The following is a 25,622-nucleotide window of genomic DNA, read 5'->3' as shown; positions in this document are numbered from 1 at the left end:
GGACCACCTTGGTTGCCCCATTCATTACATATAATCATTCCGTTTAGTAAAAGAGATCTAAGGGAGCCTCTTAACGACTTAATGCCTTGTTCCTACTGTTTACTCCTCTCCTTGAAGACAAAGAATTTTTATTTTCTTACTGTCAGGATGACATTCCTAAACCAGAGCTGCAGTTATGGTGATCTGATAGAAGACATGTGAGTGGTTACGTACGTACCAGAGAGTAAATGTTGGCTGAAGCTATAGTAATAAAAAAAGAGGCCAGACAGAGGAAGTGACAGTATTATGTTCTCATGTGGAATACAATGACAAGATCCAGATCCTCCACGCTTACTATATAAAGTGTTAACCAGCCAAAATTCAAGTGATCAACTGATGTCCTAGAGAACCTGCCAGCAAGAGGTGGCACCAGTTTCCAGATGCCTCCAGGACGTGATGAAGGCAATCATATATCTGAGCTGACCTTTGCTCACCTCTGGTTCTCTTCCCAGCAACATAATGGCAGAAACTGTGCTCACCCCCAGACCGGTTTCAGGAAATCCTTGGAACACCATCTTCCCTTTCCTTCTGGCTTCAGATCAGTGATCCATACAATCTCTTTTCTCGCCTCGGGGCACATATGTGATGGCTAGAATGGAGATTCCCAGCAGGAACATAAAAATCTCTGGCTCACTTGGCCCAGGCGATTCATTGCCAAAAATCCAGTACAGTTGCCTGGAAGGTTGGCAAAGCCAAAGAGAATCTGGAACAGGAAAATAATTTCCCCCCACATGCTAGAGGTGGAGAGTCAGGCCGTAAGCGAGTATGAGAGTTGTGAGTCTGTGGTGAACAAAAGAGGAAAGACAGATGTCATAAGGTTTAGATTCTCTGTCCTAAAAATGATTATTTGAGCTAGGAAGCCAGGGTTGGTGTTAAAATACAAAGGCATGGTCTGATTTGTAGAATATTTGTGTTGACTATATCTTATTTTCTGTATTTTGGAAACTCTGGCATTTTGGGCCTTGATCCTGGAGAGACTGCCTCCCCCAGGGGTAGCTAATTCATAGTGAGAGCAAATGACTCCCCTGTAAGTCCATCTTTGATACACAAACCACCAACCCAGAGGCCATGCTCCAACCATCTCCTTTATCAAGCTCACACATCACACCAATATTCCCTCTCCCCTAAACCACCCCAGGGCCAGGTTCTGGACAACTAGGGGCCACCACTATGGCCCAGAGCCCACCAGAATTATTCAAACCGTCCAATCCTAACCTTACTGGGGGACCTACCCTCTCCTGTTCCCACCAAAACTGCAATAAAGGTGCTAGACCATGCTTTCTCCTCTCTGCCTCCTGAATGACCCTGGTGCTCTCCACATGGCCCTGTCTGTCATGTCATGCCTTCTCTTTCTAGGGATCTGTGAGCGTAAGCTTCCTTCATGATAATCATTTCCAAGTGTGCATGCCTTGCCATACCTGATTAAAACATAATCTCTGGGTACATTTTAAACAGTTTCTTCTCAAGGTAATGATTTAAAAGTTATCATAAAATAATGGTATGATCATGGAGGCTATAATTGTTGTTAAGTTTATTGGGGGGGTGGGGAGTTTTGTTGTGGAGGTTACATAGTGGGACATTCTAGAGTTTTAGAGTTTTTTCCTAAACTTTATCTGGGTGATGGTTATATATTCACATATGGAAATATTAATTGAGCCACACTTTACTGTTTATAATTTTACCTCAGTTGAAATGAAAACAAATAAGTGAAGGAACTTAAAGCAAGTTCTGTCCATGATTGAAGATCTCATCATCATCTCCAGGGATGAGCCTTGTAGGGCCATATGATAAAACTCCTCATTGTACAATTTGTTTTGTGTTGGTCTTTTCATAACTTGTTTGCTACCTCCCAACAGCAATTATCTTTGTGGCTTCCTCAGATTTTATTTCAAATCTGTCTCTAGAGCGTGTTGTATCCTCTGAAATAACAAACAGAAAAATATCTCCAATATTTTAACATTCCTCATGTACTGTGCGAAGCCTACCTCACAAAGGACAGGGCACAGATCCTTTTAGGCAGGTTGGATATGTGGACCGAGTCACACACAGAAGGTTTTATCTGTGTTGCCTCCAGCTCCTCTTTCATCTCACAACCTTCAACAACAACAGCAAGAAATCACTCAGTTTTCACAAAATGTAGGCATCGTGAGGTCCATAATGGAGGACAAGATAGATGGCTTATTTTTCTGTATACAGGAAAATACAGCCATTAAAGATGCATTGATAATGTAAAAGTGCTATGAAAGGTGAATTGGAGGGTTAGAGGGGACTGAGGGTAATTATGTAGTGACAATGACATTTTAACGCAAGACTTGATTGGGCTGCAGGGCCTCAGAAGGGGTGTATTGGCTAGAGATTTAGATTAGGATGGGAACTAAATGAAGAGTAACTAGGATTATAGTCCAATACTTCATTTATATCAGATGGGCATGACAGTTCTGGCAATCGAGCTTGGTCCTCAGTCCGCTGCTCTTAGTTAAAAAAAAAAAAAGTTTATTTCAGGAAGGAGGATAATTTCCTGAGAGTCTATATTTTGGTTCTTGGGTTTACCTCTTTCAGAGAAATCTTGGCATGCTGTGCTCCACGAATGAGATGGCTAGAATTAAATCTGAGAATGAGATCAGGGGAGAGCTTGGTGTAGTATGATTTACACCCAGATTTTATAACCTGGCCTTGTACGACGGCTCTGCAACATGCTAGGTATATACCTTGAGGAAAGTAACAGGACATCTCTAAGCCTCAACTTCCTCATCACTAAAAAGATGAATAAGAAGGGATGCAAGAATGGTTTCATATCCCCAAATCAATCAGCATGATACATCACTTTAACAAAGTGAAGGATAAAAACTATGTGATCATCTCAGATGCAGAAAAAGCATTTGACAAAATTCAACATTCATTCATGATAAAAACTCTCAGCAAACAAATCCACAGCTAACATCTGTTGCATTTCTCTATACTAATAATGAGGTAGCAGAAAGAGACATTTAAAAAACAATCCATTTACAATTGCACAAAAAGAATAAAATACCTTGGAAGAAATTTAACAAAGGAAGTGAAAAACCTATACTCTGAAATCTATAGGACACTGATGAAAGAAATTGAGGAAGACACAAACAAATGGAAAGATGTATCATGCTCATGGATTGGAAGAATTAATATTGTTAAAATGTCCATACTACCCAAAGCAATCTACAGATTCAATGTAATCCTTATAAAAATACCAACCATTTTTCACAGAACTAGAATAATCCTAAAATCTGTATGGAACCACAAAAGGCCTCGAATAGCCAAAGCAATCTTGAGAAAGAAGAACAAAACTGGAGGTAACACAATCTCAAATTTTAAGATATATTACAAAGATGTAGTAATCAAAACAGTATAGCACAAAAAATAGACACATAGATCAAAAGAACAGAATAGAGAGCTAGAAATAAACCCATACTTGTCTGGTGAATTAATCTATGACAGATGAAGCAAGAATATACAGTGGGGAAAAGACAGTCTTTTCAATAAATGGTGTTGGAAAAATATATAAAGAACTCACACAACTTAACATCAAAAAAGCCCCCAAATAATTCAATTAAAAATGGACAGAAGACATGAACAGACATTTCTCCAAAAAAGACATCCAGATGGCCAACAGACACATGACAAGATGCTCAACACCACTCATCACCAGGGAAATGCAAATCAAAATCACAGTGAGATATCAGCTCACACCATTCAGAATGGCTAGTATCAAAAAGATAAAAAATAACAAGTGTTGACGAGGATGTAGAGAAAACAGAACCCCATGTAATCTCGGTGGGAATGTAAACTGGTGTAACCACTGTGGGGGACAGTGTGTAGTTTCCTCAAAAAATTAAAAATAGAAATACTATATGATCCAGTAATTCCACTACTGGGTATTTATCCAAAGAAAGCAAAAACACTAATTTGAAAAAATATATGCGCTCCTATGCTCATTGAAGCATTATTTACAACAGGCAAGATATGGAAGCAGCCCAAGTGTTCATTGATACATGAATGGATAAAGAAGATGTGGTATATATGAATAATGGAATATTACATATTTCCAGAGATAGAACAAAACCTGCCACAGGTAGACACTCACTACATATACCATAAATGAAAGTGTGTGGATGAATGAACAAATAGGAAACCTCCTTATGCTCTCTTCTATGCAGTCACTAATCCTTCCTTCTACTGGCTTTACTGTTCTGAAAAATGGCCGCCATAACATTAGTTGGAAAGGCATGGATTACTTTTTTTTTTAAGATTTTATTTATTTATTTGAGAGAGAGAGAATGAGAGCCAGAGAGCACGAGAGGGAAGAGGGTCAGAGGGAGAAGCAGACTCCCTGCTGTGCAGGGAGCCCGATGTGGGACTCGATCCGGGGACTCCAGGATCATGACCTGAGCCGAAGGCAGTTGCTTAACCAACTGAGCCACCCAGGCTCCCAGGCATGGATTACTTTTTATTACTTTTCCTTACACAGAGTGAGACCAATATGTACTCTTTTTTTTTAAGATTTTATTTTTTTATTTGACAGAGAGATAGAGAGCACAAGTAGGCAGAGTGGCAGGCAGAGGGAGAGGGAGAAGCAGGCTTTCTGCTAAGCAGGGAGTCGGATGTGGGGCCGATCCCAGGACCCCAGGATCACGACCTGAGCTGAAAGCTCAGCTTAACCGACTGAGCGACCCAGGCGCCCGACCAATATGTACTCTTTAGAATTGTTAATACTCAGTGTCTCCTGCCTCCATTGAGCAAAATATGTGTTCAATATTTTTAGCAACAGCGTATTCCCTTCTAATGTTAACCCAAACAATGTTGATACCCTTTGAGAACCAGGAAAGTGAGCTCAGAAGGCCTGTGATCTTACCTTCCATTCCCCTTATAGATACTAACTAATATAGATGTCAGGTTATGTCTTTCCCATATCCCTATCCAGCTCCCTCCCTCCTCATGCCATGGCATTCTTTCTTCCATTCCTGTGTGCAGCTTTTCTAAGTTTCTTTAAGCCCCCTCAGGTTGGTTGGTGATAATCAGCCACCAAGCAGACTCTGTCACCCACCTGATCAAAGAAGACAGAGGTGCAGCCAATTCTCATGTGCCCATTTTTCACGTATTCTTTGCCTTGAGATGTGGAGATGCTCAGAACATACCACCCCAAATATACTGCTCTGGCCTTCTGATTATTTTGAGCTGAAGGCACATGAGAAACAGCAGATGCAGGAAGAGCTCCAACCTCTGTCTTTCTACCTGAAAGTAGGTCATGAAATTTCCCATGACAAAGATGTCCTTTCTGTGCCAGGAAGAGAAGAGATTCTTATCAGTAGAGACTGGGAGTTGATGCCAAAAAGGACCTGTACAAACTTAATGAAATAACTCGTAATAAAATAACTTTTCCCCTTAGTTTTCCCATATAGTTTCTATCACTGTCTCACAAATTACTGCCCCCAGGTCCAGCCCCTTTATTTTGTCTCATTGCCACAATTTACTGTGTGTTTGTGTGTGTGAGTGTGTAGTCAAAAGGTATATAAGCCTTTAGGGCTATTGGCTTTTTTGAATCTTCATTTTCCTTTGTTTTTTCTTTCCTTTTGTCCTTTTCTCTTCTTCCCTTTTTTCTTTCTTGTTTTTCCCATTTTCCTTCTGAAGACTCCTGTGTACCTGTAAAAATATTGCATAAATTTGTATGTATTTCTCCTGCTAATCTGTCTTATGTCAGTTTAATTCTCATGCCATCCACGGAAACTAAAAGTGTAGAAGGAAGTTTTCTTCCCCAGCAGATAGATGCCTTTCCTCTCCCATCTAATAACCACCACTGTTCAGTTATACCGGAAAATATTTAATCTACTTCTTGTACCATAAGTAGGAAAATATGAGGATGATCCCTCCATGCAGTGCATTTTCACTGCTTGGAATACAGACTTGGAGTTATATTGGCTCCCCTTTTATTCAGGGGAGGTGCCAATTTTAGCAAAAATAAGTACAGTGTGCCTAGTTAAATTGTATTCAAATGAACAGTGAATAATTTTAGTTAAACTATGTTCTATGCAATACTTTGGGCATACTTATACTAAAATATTATTTGTTATATATCAGAAATTTGAATTTTTGACGGGACATCATGTATTTTATCCAGGTAGCACATAAAAATACAGAACCTCAAACAAGTAGAAATGTCACACAAGCAAAGAAAATTTTTCAGAGTACTATGTGCCATGAAACATTTGAGATATAGTTATTATAAAAAAATCATTGTTTGTCTGAAATTCAAATTTAATTTAGTGTCCAAAGATACTACCTGGCAACTCTGCCTGTTCAGCTTCTCAAATCACACAGATTAGTAAAGCACATGCTCAAGGTTTGACCAAGAACCAAACAGAATCCACATACCCTGATCCCATGCACTTTTCATTCCAGAATCCTCTAAGACTAAGAGAGAGCTTATTCCTTAAAGACAGAAAGATGACAAATAATGACACAGGAACAACCAGTTGGAAAGTACACCAGCCTTGAATGGCAAAAGCCAGACCTCGTAAGATTAAATGTCTGAAAATACTGATACAGATTACCAGAATCATTCCCAGGGCTTGGAACTGGGGCACTGTCCATTCTACAACTGAAATAAAACACAAACAGGATTTGAAGTTCAAACAAAGGTGGGATGTCAAAGTCAGAGTCAAGGCTTGGAAAGTGTACAAGGCCAAAAGTGTTGACTTACTGAGCATAACACTATTTGCAAAGACGGTCATGATAGAAAGTCTAGCCAAGAACTGCAGTGAGCAGGAAATGAGGAAGGCGAGCTGGTGGAAACACTTGTTTTGTGTCCTAACATGTGATCTATGCTGGAGAGCATTCCATCTGTGCTTGAGAAGAATGTGTTTTCTGCTGCTGTTGGTGGGGTGTTCTCCATATGTCTATAGAACACTTAGGTGCATTTAGTATAAAGTATACTCTAAGTTTATAATTTCTTTATTGATTTTCTATCTGGATGATCAATCCATTGTTGAAAATGGGGTATATAAGTGGTGCCTGGGTGGCTCAGTCATTAAGCATCTGCCTTCGGCTCAGGTCATGATCACAGGGTCCTGGAATTGATCCCTGCATCAGGCTCCCTGCTCAGCGGGAAGCCTGCTTCTCCCTCTCCCACTCCCCCTGCTTGTGTTCCCTCTCTCGCTGTGTCTCTCTCTGTCAAATAAATAAATAAAATCTTTAAAAAAAGAAAATGGGTGTATTTAAATCCCCTACTATTATTGTATTGTTGTCTACTTCTCCCTTTATATCTGTTAGTATTTGCTTGAGATATTTAAGTACTGTGATGATTGGTACATATTTTTTCCTAGTTTTATTGAGATATAATAGACATACAGCACTGTATAAGTTTAAGGTATATAGCTAAAGACTTGAATTACAAATATTGTGAAATGATTACCACAATAAATTTATTTAACAGCAATCATTTCATACAGATACAAAAAGAAAAAAAATTTTTTTCTTGTGATGAGAACTTTTAGGATCTATTTTCTTAGCAACTTTCAAATATATCATATAGCAATGTTAACTATAGTCATCCTGTCATACGTATTTATTCCCCAGTACTTATTTATCTTATAACTGAAAATTGTTCCATTTGACCACCTCCATCCAATCCCTCTCACTGCTCCTCATCTGGTAACCACATATTTGATTTCTTTTTCTATGGGTGTCTTTTTTTGTTTTGTTTTGTTTTGTGCCCACATTATGTGAGATCATACAGTATTTGTCTTTCCCTGTCTGACTTATTTCACTCAACATAATGCTCTCAACGTCCATTTATGTTGTTACAAATGGCAGGGTTTCCTTCTTTTTCTGGCTGAATGGTATTCCATTCAACTTGTTTAACCATTCATCCGTCAATAGACCCTTAGGTTGTTTCCATGTTTTGACTATTGTAAATAATGCTGCAATAAACATGAGGGTACAGATACCTCTTCAACATAGTGGTTTTTTTCCTTCAGATATATACCCAGAAGTAGATTTTTGGATCATATGGTAGTTTTATTTTTAATTTTTTGAGGAATCTCTTTTGCCTCTCCATATAAACTTTAGGATTATTTGATATTTACAAAATAATTTGGATAGATTTTGATTTTGATGCATTGGATCTATAGATCAAGTTGGGAAGACTGACATCTTGAGAGTCCTTTTAAAATTGTGTAGGAATAAGGGAGGGCTTTTTATTACAGATATTATGCAGAGTCTCCAGTAAATAGTTTCTAGTCTGTGACAGTGAGTATGGCTCATTATTTCCTTCTCTTTACCCAATTATTTATTGTTTCTATGATCTTAAAGGAGGTTTGGCAGATAATAATCTGGATGACATTGTATATGACTCAAGGTCAGAGCCTCAGATTAGGGTTCATAATAAAATTTTTAATCATCATCAAAAGGCTTGAATGCATTGCCAATGATTTCCTTTCTCCAAACTCTGATATGTAGCCTCTCTCCAGTCAAGAATATGTAGAGTGACCATAAAGTTTTCATTCTCAGTGGGATACTTTTGACATCAAAAGAAGGTGTTATTATTAGGCAAATAATTAGGCAAATAGGATTACTGGTCACTCGAGGAATAAAGGAATTTGGACTATTGCACTAGATATGCAAAGAGAAAGGATTCAAGGAACCAATGCTGAGTAGATTTGTCTAGGCTCAGACTAGTGTTTAACTGGCACAAAACCGTGATCACTAAGGTAGTTGTCTGAGTCCCAGAAGCCCATACCCACACCCTGAGTCACCCTCACCAGTGTGTTTTAAAACTTGTTTCTACAAGGGCACCAGCATGGGTCTTGTCCCAACAATGGAGTGAAGGTGGGGTCTGGCTTGTTTGAGAGATTTAAACCATGAAATTTTTAATTGCTTTGTTTATATCTAAACATTTAGATATTCAACATTTTAAAGAAATGAGAAAAGTATGAGACTGCACATCTTTGAATGTTGGATGAAAGGGATGTATTCTTCTGCTGTTGGGTGGAATGTTCTAGTCTACTAAGTCCATTTGTTGTAGAGTGTGGTTCAATTCCAATATTTTCTTGTAGATCTTCTGTCTGGCTGATCTATCCATTGCTGATAGTGGGTTATTGAAATCTTCTATAGTTATTGTATTGTTGTCTGTTTCTTGCTTAAGATCCGTTATTAATTGCTTAATATATTTCTATGCTTAGGTGTTGAAGCATATATATTTATGATTATTATATCTTCTTGATGTATTGATCCCTTTGATATCATATAATAATATTTTTGGTCTTTTTTTACCTTTATGGCTTGAAGTCTATTTTGTCTGATGTAAGTGTGGCTACACCTGTCTTCTCACTTCCACTTGCTCGGAATATCATCTTCCACACTTTCACTCTCCTGCAGGCAGTATATATTAGGGTATTATTTTTTAATCCATTCAGCCACTCTGTGCCTTTTGATTTGTGAGTTCAATCCATTTCATCTAGGGTAATTATCAATAGTTAAGAATTTACTATTGCCATTTCATCTTTTGCTTTCTGGTTATTTTGGTTTCTCCCTTGTTTCTTTTTCTTGTTTTTGTCTACTTTAGTAAGTTGGTGGTTTTCCATGGTAATTTGCTCAGTCTCCCCTTCTATTTATGTTCTGTGTCTCTGCTCTAGATTTTTGCTTTGTGGTTACCACGAGGTCTATATAAAACATCTCATAAAATAATCCTTTTTCTGCTGATAGCAATTTATCTTCATTCACTTATCAAGTTTCCTTCCTTTTACTCTTCCTTTTTTATATTTTTGATATCATGATCATGTCTTTTTTTTTTGAGGGGGGAGAGGCAGAGGGAGAAAGGGAATCTTAAGCAGGTTCCATGCCCATCATGGAGCCCAACGCTGGGTTCAATCTCATGACCCTAAGATCACCAACAGAGCCGAAACCAAGAGTCTGATGCTTAACCAACTGAGACACCGAGGCGTCCCTCATTTCCTCTTTGTATCCAAGGTTCCCAGCATACTGCTTGGTAACTATTATATGCTGAATAAATGATTGCTGAATTAATTAGAGATTTTTAGCGCTCTTTATAATGACACCATCCAGTGTTTTAAGCAGTTCTATGGCATGTGTTATTTTATAATCCTGCCATCAATTAACAAATTTCTATTTACAAATCTTTGGTCTTTTGGAAATAAAAGTTGGTATTTTATTTTAGTTTGAATGTCTTTAAATTCCAGTGGTTTTGTACAGTTTTGCATTATTATAAGACTTTTTTCTTTTGAAAATTATATGTTCCTGCCTTTTGACTATTTAATATTGAATTATGTATTCTTTTCATGAGTATTTATTAGATACACATATTAATATAGAGCCATTTTGAAAATTTTAATTTGTCTTTTGCAATTTTTTTTAGGGGAGGCAGAAGGAGAGGGAGAATCTTAAGCAGACTCCACACTTAGCTTGGAGCCCAATGCAGAGCTCCATCTCACAACCCTGAGATCATGACCTGAGCTGAAATCAAGAGTCAGACACTTAACCGACTGAGTCACCCAGGTGCCCCCCGCAGCTTATTTTTGATGAATCCTTATAATATTTTAAAATGTTGCATTATCCTTTTTAAACTTAGAACACAGAGACTTATAAAAAAAGAAAATAAAAATCTCATAACGGTACACCACTAAAGATTAACAGCTTTTATCATTTTTATGAATATTATTCTAGATTTCGTCTATTTCTCCTATCTCTCTAGAGCTGGTCCAAGAGAGGTTTTAAATAAGTATTTAGTCCAATCTACCTCTACTTACATAACTGGCATTTGCTTTACTATGTGGAACACTTTTGTAATCCCAAGATTTTGTAGCCAGGTTTTGTATTGAATAACATGGTTTAATTGTTCTATATATCTTTTTAATCACATGGAGTATTTTTTTGGTTTAAAGAATTAAGTTAAATTATTAGGCATTTATTTATAAAGTCAGTTAATGGTACTTATTATGTAATCATTCATTTCTACCAGTGATTTATGATGCCCTAATTATTAAACTTTAAGTGTCAAACATGCTACCATATCATTCTGGACTTCTTTGGATTTGTAAATGCACCTGCTATTCGTGTTTTAGACCTATTACCTCTCATTCCAGCATATGCTGCCCCAAAAACCTGTCCCACCCTCCCTCCACGAGCCTCATTTTTTTGAATAATTTTGTCTATCACTAATTTGTAGATGCATTTGGAACTCTTTTTTGAGTTGTCCCAAAAGAATGGAGTTTTCCATTGTAATTACTCCATCAATTACTCTACCAGTTAACTGGGGCAGAATCAAAGTTTTTAAATACTATTCTACTTTTGTATCCAGAAACATGCTAGAGATCTACAATTTTACAAATATTTTACTATGATTCCTTTTAAAATGTTATGACTTTTAATGTATAGAATTGTCAAATCACTACGTGGTGTAACTGAAACTAATATAACATTGTATATCAACGAGACTTCAGGAATAAAAAAATATTTTTTTAATTTATTTATTTAATTGACAGAGAGAGACAACGAGAGAGGGAACACAAGCAGGGGGAGTGGGAGAGGGAGAAGCAGGCTCCCCGCTGAGCAGGGAGCCCGATGCGGAGCTTGATCCCAGGACCCTGGGATCATGACCTGAGCTGAAGGCAGTCGCTTAACTGACTGAGCCACCCAGGTGCCCCAATAAAAAAATATTTTTAAGTATTATGACTTTTCTCAAACTTCTCATTATGATTAATTGTAGATATTTCATAGTTACTTAGTACTTCAATTGTAAATAGGATCCATGATTCCATTATATCTTTATTTTATTTATTTTACAGATTTTTCCAATATCTGGGGATGATCCTGATTTTCCTTCCTCTATCTTGCTCTTTGATTAGCATTGAGTTCCTGGAACTCCTTAAAACTGTGTCACTTTCATGAAAGTATCTTCCTTCTTTGCTTTTCTTGGAGCTTCTCTCCTGGTAAAAATACAATGAGACCAACAAACAAGCACACAAATGAGAAGACGTCAAATCAACATGTATGTCCTGCATTCTTTAGAGCAAACAGATTCTTGACCCCTGCCCCAAGAATTCTGAGTAAATTCTGGGAAGGCAGCTTCCATAGTTTCAACTCCCACTCTCACCTTTGGAGGCCAAGAGATCTCGATGCCAAAGGGATTTGGAAGAGGCAAAGGCAGTATACAAAAGTTTAAAAATCCTTTCCAATTCTTGATCTTTTAAAAATGCCCATTTTTTTTTTCTTTTTGAGTAGACTCCATGCTCAGCATGGAGCCCAATGCAGGGCTTAAACTCATGACCCTGAGATCAAGACCTGAGCTGAGATGGAGAGTCAGATATTTAACTGACTAAACCACCCAGCCCCCCCTTTTTCTTTCTTTCTTTCTTTCTTTCTTCCTTCTTTCCTTTTTTTTTTTTTTTGGTAGGCTCCATGCCCAAAAAATACCTATATTTTAAATTGGGTATTCTTCAGTATACCAAAAGGATAAGCAAACCCAAAAAGAAATAGGTATCACACATGCTATATCTCAAAATATGTTTTTGAGAGCATCTGAAATTTTGTTTGTACATGTGTCTTGGTCATTTATGAAGCTACTATGATCTATAAATCAAGAAAATTCATGGTCTTACCATTTTTTAAAACTCAAAAATTAAGACATCTGTAAGAAAATTTCAAAGTTAGACATTACCATGTATATGAAAGAACAAAGAAAACAAACTCTTTCTAACACTCTCAAATACTAGAAAAATTGTTTTACTCACTCTCTGTTTTCCATTTAACCTTACAGGTGAAAGACTTTGGTTGAACTTCATAACATAACAACTGTTAAAGTGAAAATGTCAAGTAAAAGGGAAGCCTTCCATCTGAAAAAAGCCTGAACAATTATGCCTTCAACTTTTAAAGGTTCTAAACCTGCCCAGAAATCCACCTCTGTATGTGAAGTTTCCCTCTGCCTCCTCTTCTGATTAAGCTTGTTATTTGTTTGAATGCACCAGCATTCAAGATAATAAAATTTCTTGTTCTGTGTAAAACAAACAAACAAACCTATATTTACTCCCCCTTTCCCTCTTTTCTCAACAGTTGAATTCCCCGTGGAAGCCAGCCAGTCTGGATCTCACGGGCAACCCAACAGGACTGTTCCCCTGAGATGCACGGTCATCTGGGGGAGGGGCTCCTGTTCTCTCCCTGATCCCGTTCAGATTCTTCAGTGACCAGGGCAGTCCTCAGATGCTCTGGGGAGCTACTGCACTCCCCCAGCTGGGGGCTGCCAGGGTCTGACGGATGAGAGTCTGGTGTCTGGATCTGTGTGTGCCTGTGAAATACCTTCAGGGTGTGTTTGTCACCCTTAGGCACCTAATTTTGGTCCCTGCACCACTAACTTACTAATGCAGGCTGGGCAGAGCTGGTCTGTGTGACCTGGAGAGTGGCAGGGAGTCTGAGGTCAGTGTGAGGAGAGATGAGGCTGTAGCTAAACCAAAGGCGCTGACCACATGGCATGTGTCTAGGTCTAAATCTTTTCCTGGGAGGGGCAGTTGACTGGCTCAGTTAGTAGGGCAGGTCACTTGGTCTTAGGGTCATGAGTTCAAGCCCCACATTGGGCATATAACTCACTTAAAAAAAATTCATAGAGGTGCCTGCGTGGCTCAGTCATTAAGTGTCTGCCTTCAGCTCGGGTCATGATTTTGGAGTCCTGGGATCGAGCCCCACATCAGGCTCCCGGCTCGGCAGGGAGTCTGCTTTTCTCTCTCCCTCTGCCTCTCTTCCTGCTTGTGCTCTCTCTCTCTGTCTCTCAAATGAATAAATAAAACATTTTTTAAAAAATTCATAAATCTTTCCCAGGGGACAGTGATCCTGAATGGTGTCTTGCCTTCCTCATCACAGACCTAGAGCACACAGCTCCCTTAAGGGGCAGCCAGAGGGTTTACTCACTCCTTTTCCACATCCTGGATGGAGTCAGGCAGAGGCTGATTCCTGGTTTCAGGAAGGAGGAGAACAACAAGACCAGAGAGGATGGGGAAGACTCCATACATGATCCAGGGCAGGTGGGGAGAATACACGGTTAGGATCATCAAGAGGGGAGCCAGGGCCGCTCCAATATTAGCAGCAATTCCCAGGATTCCTGAGGCTGTTGCCCTTGGGGTACAAACAGTACAAAAATAATTTGGTATAAATCCACACAGGTAATTTGTGATTTATTATTTTGCTTCAATTATGTAAGATATCACAACAGTGTTTAGATACATGAAGGTTGACAATATACGTTTACATTTCAAATATGCTCTCTTATTTGCTGGCAATTTTTTTCAAGTGCACAAGTGCATTAAGACATACTTTCATTATTTAAAAAATACTCTTATCCATAGCATCTACCATTGAGTGGTTCTATAAATTATGTGAGGTGATATGTTAAAAAAGAACACAGTGCTTTGCCAAAGTCAGATTTTAATAAATTTTGGCTGTAATTTTTGTTATTATTAATACTATCATAATTGATGCTTTTGATAACTCATCAGTGTTCTTCCCACTATGAATGTTAATTAGCTGGGAAAGCCCTATTTTGACCCTGCTAGAGCTCCCATGCGATTTGTACCTGATTATGGTGGGCATTAGTTCATTTCCATGGGCAGAAGAACACATGACTGCAGCAGAAGCAGCTCCTACTCCCAAAGTTGACAAAGTAACACGGAGGGTCTGCATTTCTGGAGAGGAAGACCAGTGAGAATCACCATCCACCAAATTACAAGTGAAGAAGACACAGCTGGAGATGTTTGCATGTGTTAAATACATTGTAGAGAAAGTGCAGAGAGGCAGAGAATATGTAGTGACTAGTGGCTGAGCTTACTGTTACAGCTTAAACAGAATAAAAAACCTGAGTCATTTTATTACCTCTCATTTACACATCAGAAATTTGCCAAAGACGGAGAGGGGAATGCGAGTTTGCTTTCATTTATTTTGCCCAGTGTCTCCTCTGACTTTCATGTATAAAGTAAGACTCCATATGAACAATTACTGAGGGATGTAAAACTCATCGATGTCCTTGAGAAGTTTAAAACTGGATGCATACATGAAATTGACTTGGGGCTAGTACTGTGGCAGAGAGTAATAAAACCATTGTCTATGGATAAGTAGCTTGATCTACAGTAATATTTGAAGATTGAAGAATAAAGACCTGTATTAGGGGAACAATTGTTGGACTTTGGAAACCTCTGAAAGGAAATCTCAGAGTCCGTTTTCTACTCAATTAAAAAAAAAATCTCACGAGAGTGTTACAACATTGGAATATGCTCCGTGGTAAAGAAGCAACATGCATCATTGCTGACATCCAAGATGATGGCAGAGCTACCAATCTGGGATCCTGTAATATACACACTATGCTAAGAGTTAGGCGAAGCCCAGGACCACGTCAGTTCTCCTATTCATTACATAGGATCATTTAATTTAGTAAAATTGATTCTAAGAGAGACTTTAACTGCTTCACTCCTTGTTCCTGTTGCATACTTCTCTGCTTGAAGACACGATATTTTTATTTTCTTGAAATCAAAAAGTCTTCCCTAAACCGCAATTGCAATTATGGTGACCTAATACAAGACACACAAGTGGATATATGTAGACATCAGGGAGTAAATTGTCACTGAAACTGTAGTAATAAGAAAGAAACCAGAGAGAGGAAATGAGGGTATTGTGTTCTCATATGAGATACAATTAATATATATTGGACAAAATATTGTCATTTACAGTTACAAGTGTGATTGGTCAAAGCCAAAAGGGCAAGTGAGCAATTGCTCTCCTAGAGAAACTTTCAGAAAGATATGGCACCAGATACTTCTCAGATGTGATGAGGATAGCCATATGTCTGAACCAACTTTTACTGGGCTTTGACTCTTTCCCAGCTACTTAATCATAGAATCTGTCCTAAATCTTCAGATCAGTTTTGGGGAATCATTAGAACCATATTCTCCCTTCCCTTGTGTGAGCCCAGTCCCCGAGTCTCTGAGATATTTCCTTTCTTCAACCTGTGCTCTTTTCTCACCTTCAGGCAGAAATGTGTTGGTCAGAATGGAGATTCCAAGTACAGACATGAAAATCATCTGGCTTACTCGACGGCCCACATGATTCAGTGCCAAAAGTGCAATGTAATTGGCGAAGAGTTTGAACATGCTAAAGAGAACCTGGAACAGGAAAACATTGTTCCCAATGTGCTGGAGGTGGAGAATCAGGCCAAAAAAGGGCATGTAGATTGCAAATCTGTGGTGAACAAAAGAAGAAAGAAAGATGTCATTACATTTAGACCCTAGGTTCTACAAACAACAATCATAAATATTATCAGACAGGCAGCCGGTGGTTGGTGTTCAAGTACAAAAGGCATGGTCTGTTTTGTGGAATATTCTACATGGTGATGATTTAAAAACTGTCATAAAATATTGCATAATGATGGAGGTCATAATGGTTATTTTTTTTGGTGGGTGGGGGTATTGTTCTTAAGAATACATAATCAGGGGGGCACCTGGATGGCTCAGTCAGTTAAGCATCTGCCTTCGGCTCAGGTCATGATCCTGGAGTCCCAGGATTGAGCCCCACATCAGGCTCCATACTCAGCAGGGAGTCTGCTTCTCCTTCTGCCCCTCACCCTGTTTGTGTTCTCTCGCTCTCTCTCAAATAAATAAATAAAATATTTTTTAAAAAAGAATACATAATGAGGTCCTCTAGGGTTTTAGAGTTTTTCCTATATCCTGATTTGGGTTATGGTTGCATATTTACATATGTAAATATTCACTGAGCTGTATACATTGGTACACTTACATTTTTTTTTAATTTATTTAAGTGATCTCTACACCCAAGGTCGGCCTCAAACTCACAACCCTAAGATCAAGAGTCACATGCTCTTCTGACGGAGCCAGCCAGGCACCCCAAATGTTTGTAATTTTATCTCAATCAAAGTGGAAACAAACAAGTGAAGAAACTTAAAGCTAAAATCTCTACTGTGATTGAAGTTCACAGCCTCCATTTCCAGGTGCTGAGCGTGGTAAGGTGACATAAATAAAACTCATTGCACAATTAGTTCTGAGTCAGGCCTTCTGTAACTAAAAAACGCAATTATCTTTCTGGCTTCCTCATGTTTTATCTCCAAATCTGTCCCTACAACATGTTGTATCCTTTGATAGGATTAGATTCATGTCTCCACTACTTTAATATTCTTCATGCATGGTGTGAAGCCTACCTCACAAAGGACAATAAACAGATCCTTCTGCGCAGGGTGGGTGTGTGGAACAAGTCAGGCATGGAAGGTTTTTTCTGTGCTGTCTCCAGCTCCTCCTGCATGGTGGATCTCAAAACCTTCAACAACAACCACAACAAGAAACTGTTCAGTTGTCACACAATGTGAGCTTTGGGAGGTCCCCCACAGAGGACAAGCTAGACCACTTGTTATATTTAGTAGGAAATCGACACAGCAAAAATGCATTGACATGTGAAAGGTGAATTAGGGAGTTAAAGGAGCCTTAGGAAAATTATGTAGCAACAGGACTTTTTAAACACAAGATCTGAGTGGGCTGCAGGGCATCCGAAAGGGTGTGTATGTTAGATATTCAGATCGGCAAAAGAATCAAATGTGAGTTACTTGGATTAAGGTCCAAAGCTCCATTTATGCTAGATGGACATGAAAGACCTAGAAGATAAGCTTGGTTCCCAGCCAGCCATTCTTTGCAAAGAAACTATCTCAGGAAAAATGACACATCCTGAGAGCCTTTATTTTGGTTCTTCATTCAGTCTCTTTGAGGGGAATCCTGGCATATTGTGCCTCCATGAAGGAGATGCCTAGAATTAAATCTGAGGTTGAAACCATGGCAGGAACTTGATGTAGAATAATTTATACCCAAGTTGGTTATAATCTGGGGTTACTTGATGGTCCTGCAACATGCTAGGTGTATACCTTGCAGAAGGTGATTAAGTATTTCTAAACCCCAACTTTCCTGTCATAGAAGAAGAAGAAGAAGAAGAAGAAGAAGAAGAAGAAGAGAAGAAGAAGAAGAAGAAGAAGAAGAAGAAGAAGAAGAAGAAGAAGAAGAAGAAGAAGAAGAAGAAGGAAAAGGAGGAGGAGGAGAGGGAGAGGGAGATAGAGAGCGAAAAATAATAGCACCTTTTTCATAAAGACTTTCTAGCCATACATGAGGTTGCAAATACATAGATGGAATTATATCCAGCACACCTCGGATACTTACTTATTAATTATTCCAATAATATTGACTTAATTCTCATCCCACCTCTACAAGTGAAACAATATCATGAAGTCCATTGGAAAAATTCCATGAGGAAGGGACTTTAGAGAAATGTAAGGTCACCTAAGTGAGGAACTACCAGATCAAGAATATCCTTTTCAGTTGCAGAACTAGCTCAAGCAGCAAAATCCTGGACTTAAGCTTTTGGAAGAGAAAAGTCAAGATAGCATCTCCTTCCTGCAACTAACACCAGAAACCCATGACCACAGGCCATTGTCATAGGCAGTATTCTAAGAATGGGTTCCAAGAATACCTTAAACTTGGGCCAGATGAGGGCTGCCATGCCTGTGAGACTGGCCTCAAATCACATCCAATATCAGAGTAAAAGTTTGGGAGATGATGAGGTTATTTCACACTGGCCATTCATTTTTGGTGAGCAGAGATGTGAGTTGCATTTCCAGAAGAATTTAGGAAGGTAATGCCAGGTCATTTATGGGAACTCAAGGAGCTCCTCCTACCTGGTAAAATTCTTATTCATGGAAGAGGAGGCCTATATTCAAATGGGAGCCTGCTGGAACTTTGTTTTTTTTTTTTTTTTAATGCATCTTTTCCTCTGATTGTCCTTTGCTAGTAGAAAAACAAAACAAAACAAAAACGATTTGTGCCAGTCATAACACCATGTTGGGGTAAAAACATGGAACAGCCAGTTGGTGTCCTGGAATTAGCATGTACAAATTCACAAAAGCCCTTTGTTAAATTTTTAGATAGTTTGTAAAGCAGTTGCCATGATGTTGGTGGCTTTTATTGACAATGGTGGTGGTATTCATACTACAAAAATTGATAATCACCACAAATTTGAGATCTATGGCTTTTTTCACTTCTTATAATGTTAGGTGTTAAACATTTACCAGCACACCACTGGCATGGCCCCTCTGCCATCATTTGGACTGCTCTCAATTGCAAATTTAATCATATCCCTGCTTGATTTAAACCTGGCTAGTTCTACCTTAACCTGCAAGGCCTATTTCAAATGTAACTATGTTCAAGTAGCATTCAGTTCCTGCACATCTGCAATACAGGCTATGTCTTCCTCTTGCCATTCACATTCCACCCTTGCTTTACTTCAAAGAGGCTTTATCAAGCCCACAACCTGGCCCATCTGTTCATGCACCTGGAAGTGGACCCACCTGCAGACCCTGGCAAATGGTCTACACATCCATGGACCCAGACAGCAAGTCCACTGATGAACCCTGCTAACTGGCCTACCCAGAATCTCCAGCCATGGTGACTGGTGAAGGGCATTTCCTGCCAAAAGCTGACTGTAAAGACTGGAAGAGGCGACTATTTCTTCAAATGCACAAACACCCTCGGTGATGGGTATTAAGGAGGGCACGTGTTGTGAGGAGCACTGGGTGTTATATGCAACTGATGAATCATTGAACACTACACCAAAAACTAATGTTGGCTAATTGAAAAACAATGCACAAACACCATACAAGGCTCTAAGGAATTGGGGGGGGGGAACTGATAGAAGAGTTAGGTTTTTTTAAAGGATGAACAAAATTGACAAACTTTTAGCTAGACTGGCTAAAGAAGAAGAAGAAGAAGAAGAAGAAGAAGAAGAAGAAGAAGAAGAAGAAGAAGATAGCAGGAAGGGAAAGATGAAGGGGCGGAAATCGGAGGGGGAGACGAACCATGAGAGATGATGGACTCTGAGAAACAACCTGAGGGTTCTAGAGGGAAGAGGGTCGGGGGATGGGTTAGCCTGGTGATGGATATTAAAGAGGGCATGTACTGCATGGAGCACTGGGTATTATACACAAACAATGAATCATGGAACACTACATCAAAAACTAATGATGTAATGTATGGTGATTAACATAACATAATAAAAAAAATCCTGTTTACAATAAATTCAACAGTAATAAAATCCTTAGGAATAAACTTAGCCAAGGAATGAAAGACTTGTATACTAAAAATCATAAGCACTGAAGAAAAAAATTAAAGTAAACACATGAAAAAATGAAAATACATCCCATATTCATGGATTGAAAGAATTAATACTGTTAAAATACCCATAGTACCTAAAGTGATCTATAAATTAATACAATCCCTATCAAAATCTTAAAGGCATTCTTTACAGAAATAGAAAAAACAATCCTGAATTGATGGAAAGGATTTCAAATAGGCAGGATTCAGGAATCTCCAAAGCACTAGGGAGCAGGAAGTCCAAGAAGAGTCTTGTAGTAGGAATGGTCAGGTCTGGGTACTTGCCTCTTGGATAAATCAACTTTATCCAACTTTCACCTCTGTCCCTCAACTCACATGCTAGGGGCATCTATTGGCCTTGTTCTTAAGATATGCTTGCAAAAATGGAAAAAAGACAGTCTCTTCAATAAATGGTGCTGGGAACAGTCGACAGCCACATGCAGAAGAATGAAACTTGACCATTCTCTAACACCATTCACAAAGATAAACTCAAAGTGGATGAAAGACCTCAATGTGAGACAGGAATCCATCAAAATCCTAGAGGAGAACATAGGCAGTAACCTCTTTGACATCAGCCACAGCAACTTCTTTCAAGATACATCTCCAAAAGCTAGTGAAACAAAAGCAAAAATGAACTTTTGGGACTTCATCAAGATAAAAAGTTTCTGCACAGCAAAGGAAACAGTCAACAAAACAAAGAGGCAACCCACAGAATGGGAGAAGATATTTGCAAATGACACTACAGATAAAGGGCTGGTATCCAAGATCTATAAAGAACTTCTCAAACTCAACACCCAAAAACCAAATAATCAAGTCAAAAAGTGGGCAGAAGATATGAAAAGACACTTCTCTGAAGAAGACATACAAATGGCTAACAAACACATGAAAAAATGTTCATCATCATTAGCCATCAGGGAAATTCAAATCAAAACCAGATTGAGGTATCACCTTACACCAGTTAGAATAGCAAAAATGGACAGGGAAAGAAACAACAAATGTTGGAGAGGTTGTGGAGAAAGGGGAACCCTCTTACACTGTTGGTGGGAATGCAAGTTGGTACAGCCACTTTGGAAAACAGTGTGGAGGTTCCTCAAAAATTTAAAAATAGAGCTACTCTATGACCCAGCAATTGCACTACTGGGTATTTACCCCAAAGACACAAATGTAGTGAAAAGAAGGGCCATATGCACCCCAATGTTCATAGCAGCAATGTCTGCAATAGCCAAACTGTGGAAAGAGCCTAAATGCCCTTCAACAGACGAATGGATAAAGAAGATGCGGTCCGTATATACGATGGAATATTACTCAGCCATCAGAAAGGATGAATACCCAACTTTTACATCAACATGGATGGGACTGGAGGAGATTATGCTAAGTGAAATAAGTCAAGCAGAGAAAGTCAATTATCATATGGTTTCACTTATTTGTAGAACATAAGGAATAGCATGGAGGACACTAGGAGAAGGAAGGGAAAAATGGTGGGGGGGAACTGGAGGGAGAGATGAACCATGAGAAACTATGGACTCTGAGAAACAAACAGGGTTTTAGAGGAGAGGGGAGAGGGGGGATTGGTTAGCCCGGTGATGGGTATTAAGGAGGGCACATACTGCATGGAGCACTGGGTGTTATACGAAAACAATGGATCGTGGATCACCACATCAAAAACTAATGATGTATTGTATGGTGACTAACATAACATAATAAAATAAAATAAAAAAAAGATATGCTTGCAAAAAAAAAAAAAAAAGAGCTTGCCGCATGCCTAGGAAAAGACAGGGCACCTGACTGATGGTTCCACCAGACTGTATCCAAGGGGAAAGAGGTGATTCCCTAAAAGAAAACTAGGTTGCAATTAGGAAGTACAAATAGATAATGGGCAGCTCAAAATCAACAATGGCTACTAGAGGTTGTCAGCACCAGATCACAAAAGGCTTAGTGGGTCATATTTAAGGACATTGACTTTTATCCTAAATGCAAGAGGGAACCTATCGAGGCTGTTAAGCAGGAGCAAGGGTGGTGTACAGGATCAGGCTTATGTTTCTAAAGTATCCTCTGGCTGTTTTCTTTCTTTTTTTCCCCTAAAGATTTATTTAATTTATTTGAGAGAGAGAACATGCACAAGTGGGGGGAGGGGCAGAGGGAGAGAATCTCCAGCAGACTTCCCACTGAGCACAGAGCCTGATGGGGATTGAGCAGGGCTCGATCTCACCCTGAAGTCATGACTTGAGCCAAAACCAAGAGTTGGATGCTTAACAGAATGAGCCACCCAGGTGCCCCACTCTGGCTGCTTTCTGAGCAAGGGATGAGAATGGAGCAACAGTGGAGGTGGTAGAGAAGCTAGGCCAGAGGGAAGAAAGATGTGGACTACAACGGTAGCAGTGGAGTTGAGAAATGGTTGGATGGATTCAAAATACATTGGAGAATATATATATTTTTTGTCTATGCATTAGTCTTATTCTTTATGCAGTCTTGATGGCTTTTTAATTTTAATTTCTATTTTCCTCACAAGTGATTCACATATTTGAATGCTGAAAACAGCATCAAATCCTTTGCAGAATGAAGTATCAAATAAATGTTTTTAAAAGAACAAAAAGAAGAAGAAAAAATCCTGAGTTCCAGTCCAGGGTGGCAACATAGGAAGACCCTGAACTGACCTCCCCATAGAACACACTGATCTACAACTCTTTATAGAACAATTCATCCTGAAGAAGAAGGAAGGCTGACTGCGCAAGAAAGAATAGAAAGACCACACAGAGAATGGCAAGAGAGATGGAGACATGATAACAAAGGGAACCCCCACCTCAGACACTGCAAACTGCAGTGGGACTATGAGCAGACTTGTCTGCCCTGGGGCACAGAAAAAAAAGCCAGTTTAAAAGAGCATGTGAGAGAGGAGGAACAAGATGGCAGAGGACTAGGGGACCTAAATTTCTTCTGGTCCCAGGAATTCAGCTAGATAGTTATCAAACCATTTTGAACACCTACAAACTCAACAGGAGATCAAAGAAAAGAATAGCAGCAACTCTCTGAACAGAAAAGGGACCACTTTCTGGAGGGCAGGACGTGGGGAGAAGTGAATCCGAGGCGATATTCGGGAAGATAGATGGCGGGGGAGGGGGCCTCAGTCTGCCGCTTCTGGCAAGTGATAGAGCAGCGGAGCACAAAATTGGAACTTTTAGAAGTCAGCTCCACTGAGGGACGTTGCTCCAGTGGCTAAGCGGGGGGTGGAACCCTTGCTGGGACAGTGTGGCCTTGGGACCCTCAGGGTCACAGAAAGACCGGGGGTGCCTGAGTGCGGCAGAGCTCCCAGGTATCGGAGGGGGAAGCCGGCTGCAGAGATGGAGCCAAGGATTGGGTTATCAGCTCAGGGTTGCCATAAACCATGATCCAAGGCACAGTCGGACCACTGCTCTTCCAGCAGGGACCCAACAAACGGCAGGTCCGGGGAGACTCCCCTTCCTCCCCCGGGAGGAGCAGCGCAGGAGTGCACCACAGGAATCTGCTGGGTTCGGAGACTCCACACGGGATCGGGTGCCAGAGATAGAAATGCTCGGTCACAGGCTGGGTGAGCACGGAGTGTGGCCAGAGACCAGGGAGACAGGAGTGAATGACTGCTTTTCTCTGGGGGTGCACTGAGGAGTGGGGCTCCGAGTTCTTGGATTCTCCTGGACCAGAGATTGGGAGGCTGCCATTCTCACTCTCATCCTCCAAAGCTATATGGAAATCTTGCAGGGAACAAAAGCTAAGGAGAGCAAACCTGAGCAGATTACCTAGCCTGGCCCCAGCAACGGCGGGGCAATTCTGCCTCCAGCAAAGACATTTGCAAATCACTGCAACAGGCCCCTCCCCCAGAAGGTCAGCAAGGACATACAGCCAAGACCAAGTTTACCAATCAATGAGAACAGCAAAACTGCAGCTCTAGGGGAATACAGCACATAGAATTCATGGCTTTTTTCCCCCATGATTCTTTAGTCTTTCAAAGTTAATTTTTTAAATTTTCTTTATTTTTTCTTTTTCTATTTTTTGTGAATTTTCCTTTTTCAACCAGCATTCTATCACATTCTATCCCTTCATAGAAGTTAACGTTATTGTGTGTGTGTGTGTGTGTGTTTGTGTGTTTGTGTGTGTGTGTGTATAAGTTTTTCTCTCTTTAAAATTGAGGGACACTGTTTCTTCTAACAGACCAAAATATACCCTAAATCTCTAGTGTATAGCTTTGTTCTAGTCTCCTGCCTGATCACATTCTCTCCCTTTTTTAAAAATTTTTCTTCTTTCTTTTTTCAACCAACTTCTTATCAATTCCTTTTATAAAATCTTTTATAATTTTCATGTTTACAGTCACATTCCATCCCTTCATCATATTTACCCTTATTTTTGTACATATATAAGTTTTTCTTTCTTTAAAATTTTGGGAGGCAGTTTCTTCTAACAGACCAAAATACACCCAGAATCTAGTGTGTGGCTCTGATCTATTCACCAGCCTGATCATATTCTTTTTTTTTTTTTTTTGCTTTCCCTTTTCTTTTCCCCCCAGTTTCAGGTCTCTTCTGATTGTTTAGTGTATGTTTTTCAGGGGTCATTGTTACCCTGTTAGCATTTTGTTCTCTCATTCATCTATTCTCCTCTGGACAAAATGACAAGATGGAAAAACTCACCTCAAAAAAAAGGAGGCAGTACCGACTGCCAGAGACCTAATCAATATGGACATTAGTAAGATGTCAGAACTAGAGTTCAGAATGACGATTATAAATTATAAAGATACCAGCTGGACTTGAAAAAAAGTATGGAAGATACTAGAGAATCCCTTTCCAGAGAAATAAAAGAACTAAAATCTAACCAAGTCAAAATCAAAAAGACTATTAATGAGGTGCAATCAAAAATGGAGGCTTAACTGCTAGGATAAATGAGGCAGAAGAGAGAATTAGTGATATTGAAGACCAAATGATGGAGAATAAAGAAACTGAGAAAAAGAGAGATAAACAACTACTGGATCACGAGGGCAGAATTCGAGAGATAAGTGATATCATAAGATGAAACAATATTAGAATAATTGGGATCCCAGAAGAAGAAGAAAGAGAGGGGCAGAACGTATATTGGAGCAAATTATAGCAGAGAACTTCCCTAATTTGTGGAAGGAGACAGGCATCAAAATCAAGGAGGCACAGAGAACCCTCCTCAAAATCAATAAAAATAGGTCAACACCCTGACATCTAATAGTAAAACTTACGAGTCTCAGAGACAAAGAGAAAATCCTGACAGCAGCTCGGGACAAGAGGTCTGTAACCTACAATGGTAGAAACAATAGATTGACAGCTGACCTATCCACAGAGACCTAGCAGACCAGAAAGGACTGGCATGATATAT

At 39.4% G+C, this 25,622-nt stretch overlaps 1 protein-coding gene across 1 annotated transcript in view; it reads right to left on the bottom strand.

Moving 5' to 3' along the window:
- Positions 1-11,680: 11,680 nt before the first annotated feature.
- The window catches only part of LOC113914800 (solute carrier family 22 member 9-like), a 34,325-nt gene continuing 20,383 nt past the window's right edge, over positions 11,681-25,622 (bottom strand). The window contains exons 6-10 of the mRNA XM_027580358.1: positions 17,273-17,388; positions 16,085-16,299; positions 14,645-14,753; positions 13,984-14,187; positions 11,681-12,011 (exon numbers count right to left, since the gene is read on the bottom strand). Of these exons, the coding sequence (XP_027436159.1) occupies positions 11,951-12,011; positions 13,984-14,187; positions 14,645-14,753; positions 16,085-16,299; positions 17,273-17,388 (705 nt within the window). The 3' untranslated portion in view covers positions 11,681-11,950. The remainder of the gene's footprint in view (positions 12,012-13,983; positions 14,188-14,644; positions 14,754-16,084; positions 16,300-17,272; positions 17,389-25,622) is intronic.

Source organism: Zalophus californianus, chromosome 11, assembly GCF_009762305.2.
Source record: "Zalophus californianus isolate mZalCal1 chromosome 11, mZalCal1.pri.v2, whole genome shotgun sequence".
Taxonomy (NCBI): Eukaryota; Metazoa; Chordata; class Mammalia; order Carnivora; family Otariidae; genus Zalophus; species Zalophus californianus.
This window is presented reverse-complemented; position numbering and strand designations above follow the sequence as displayed.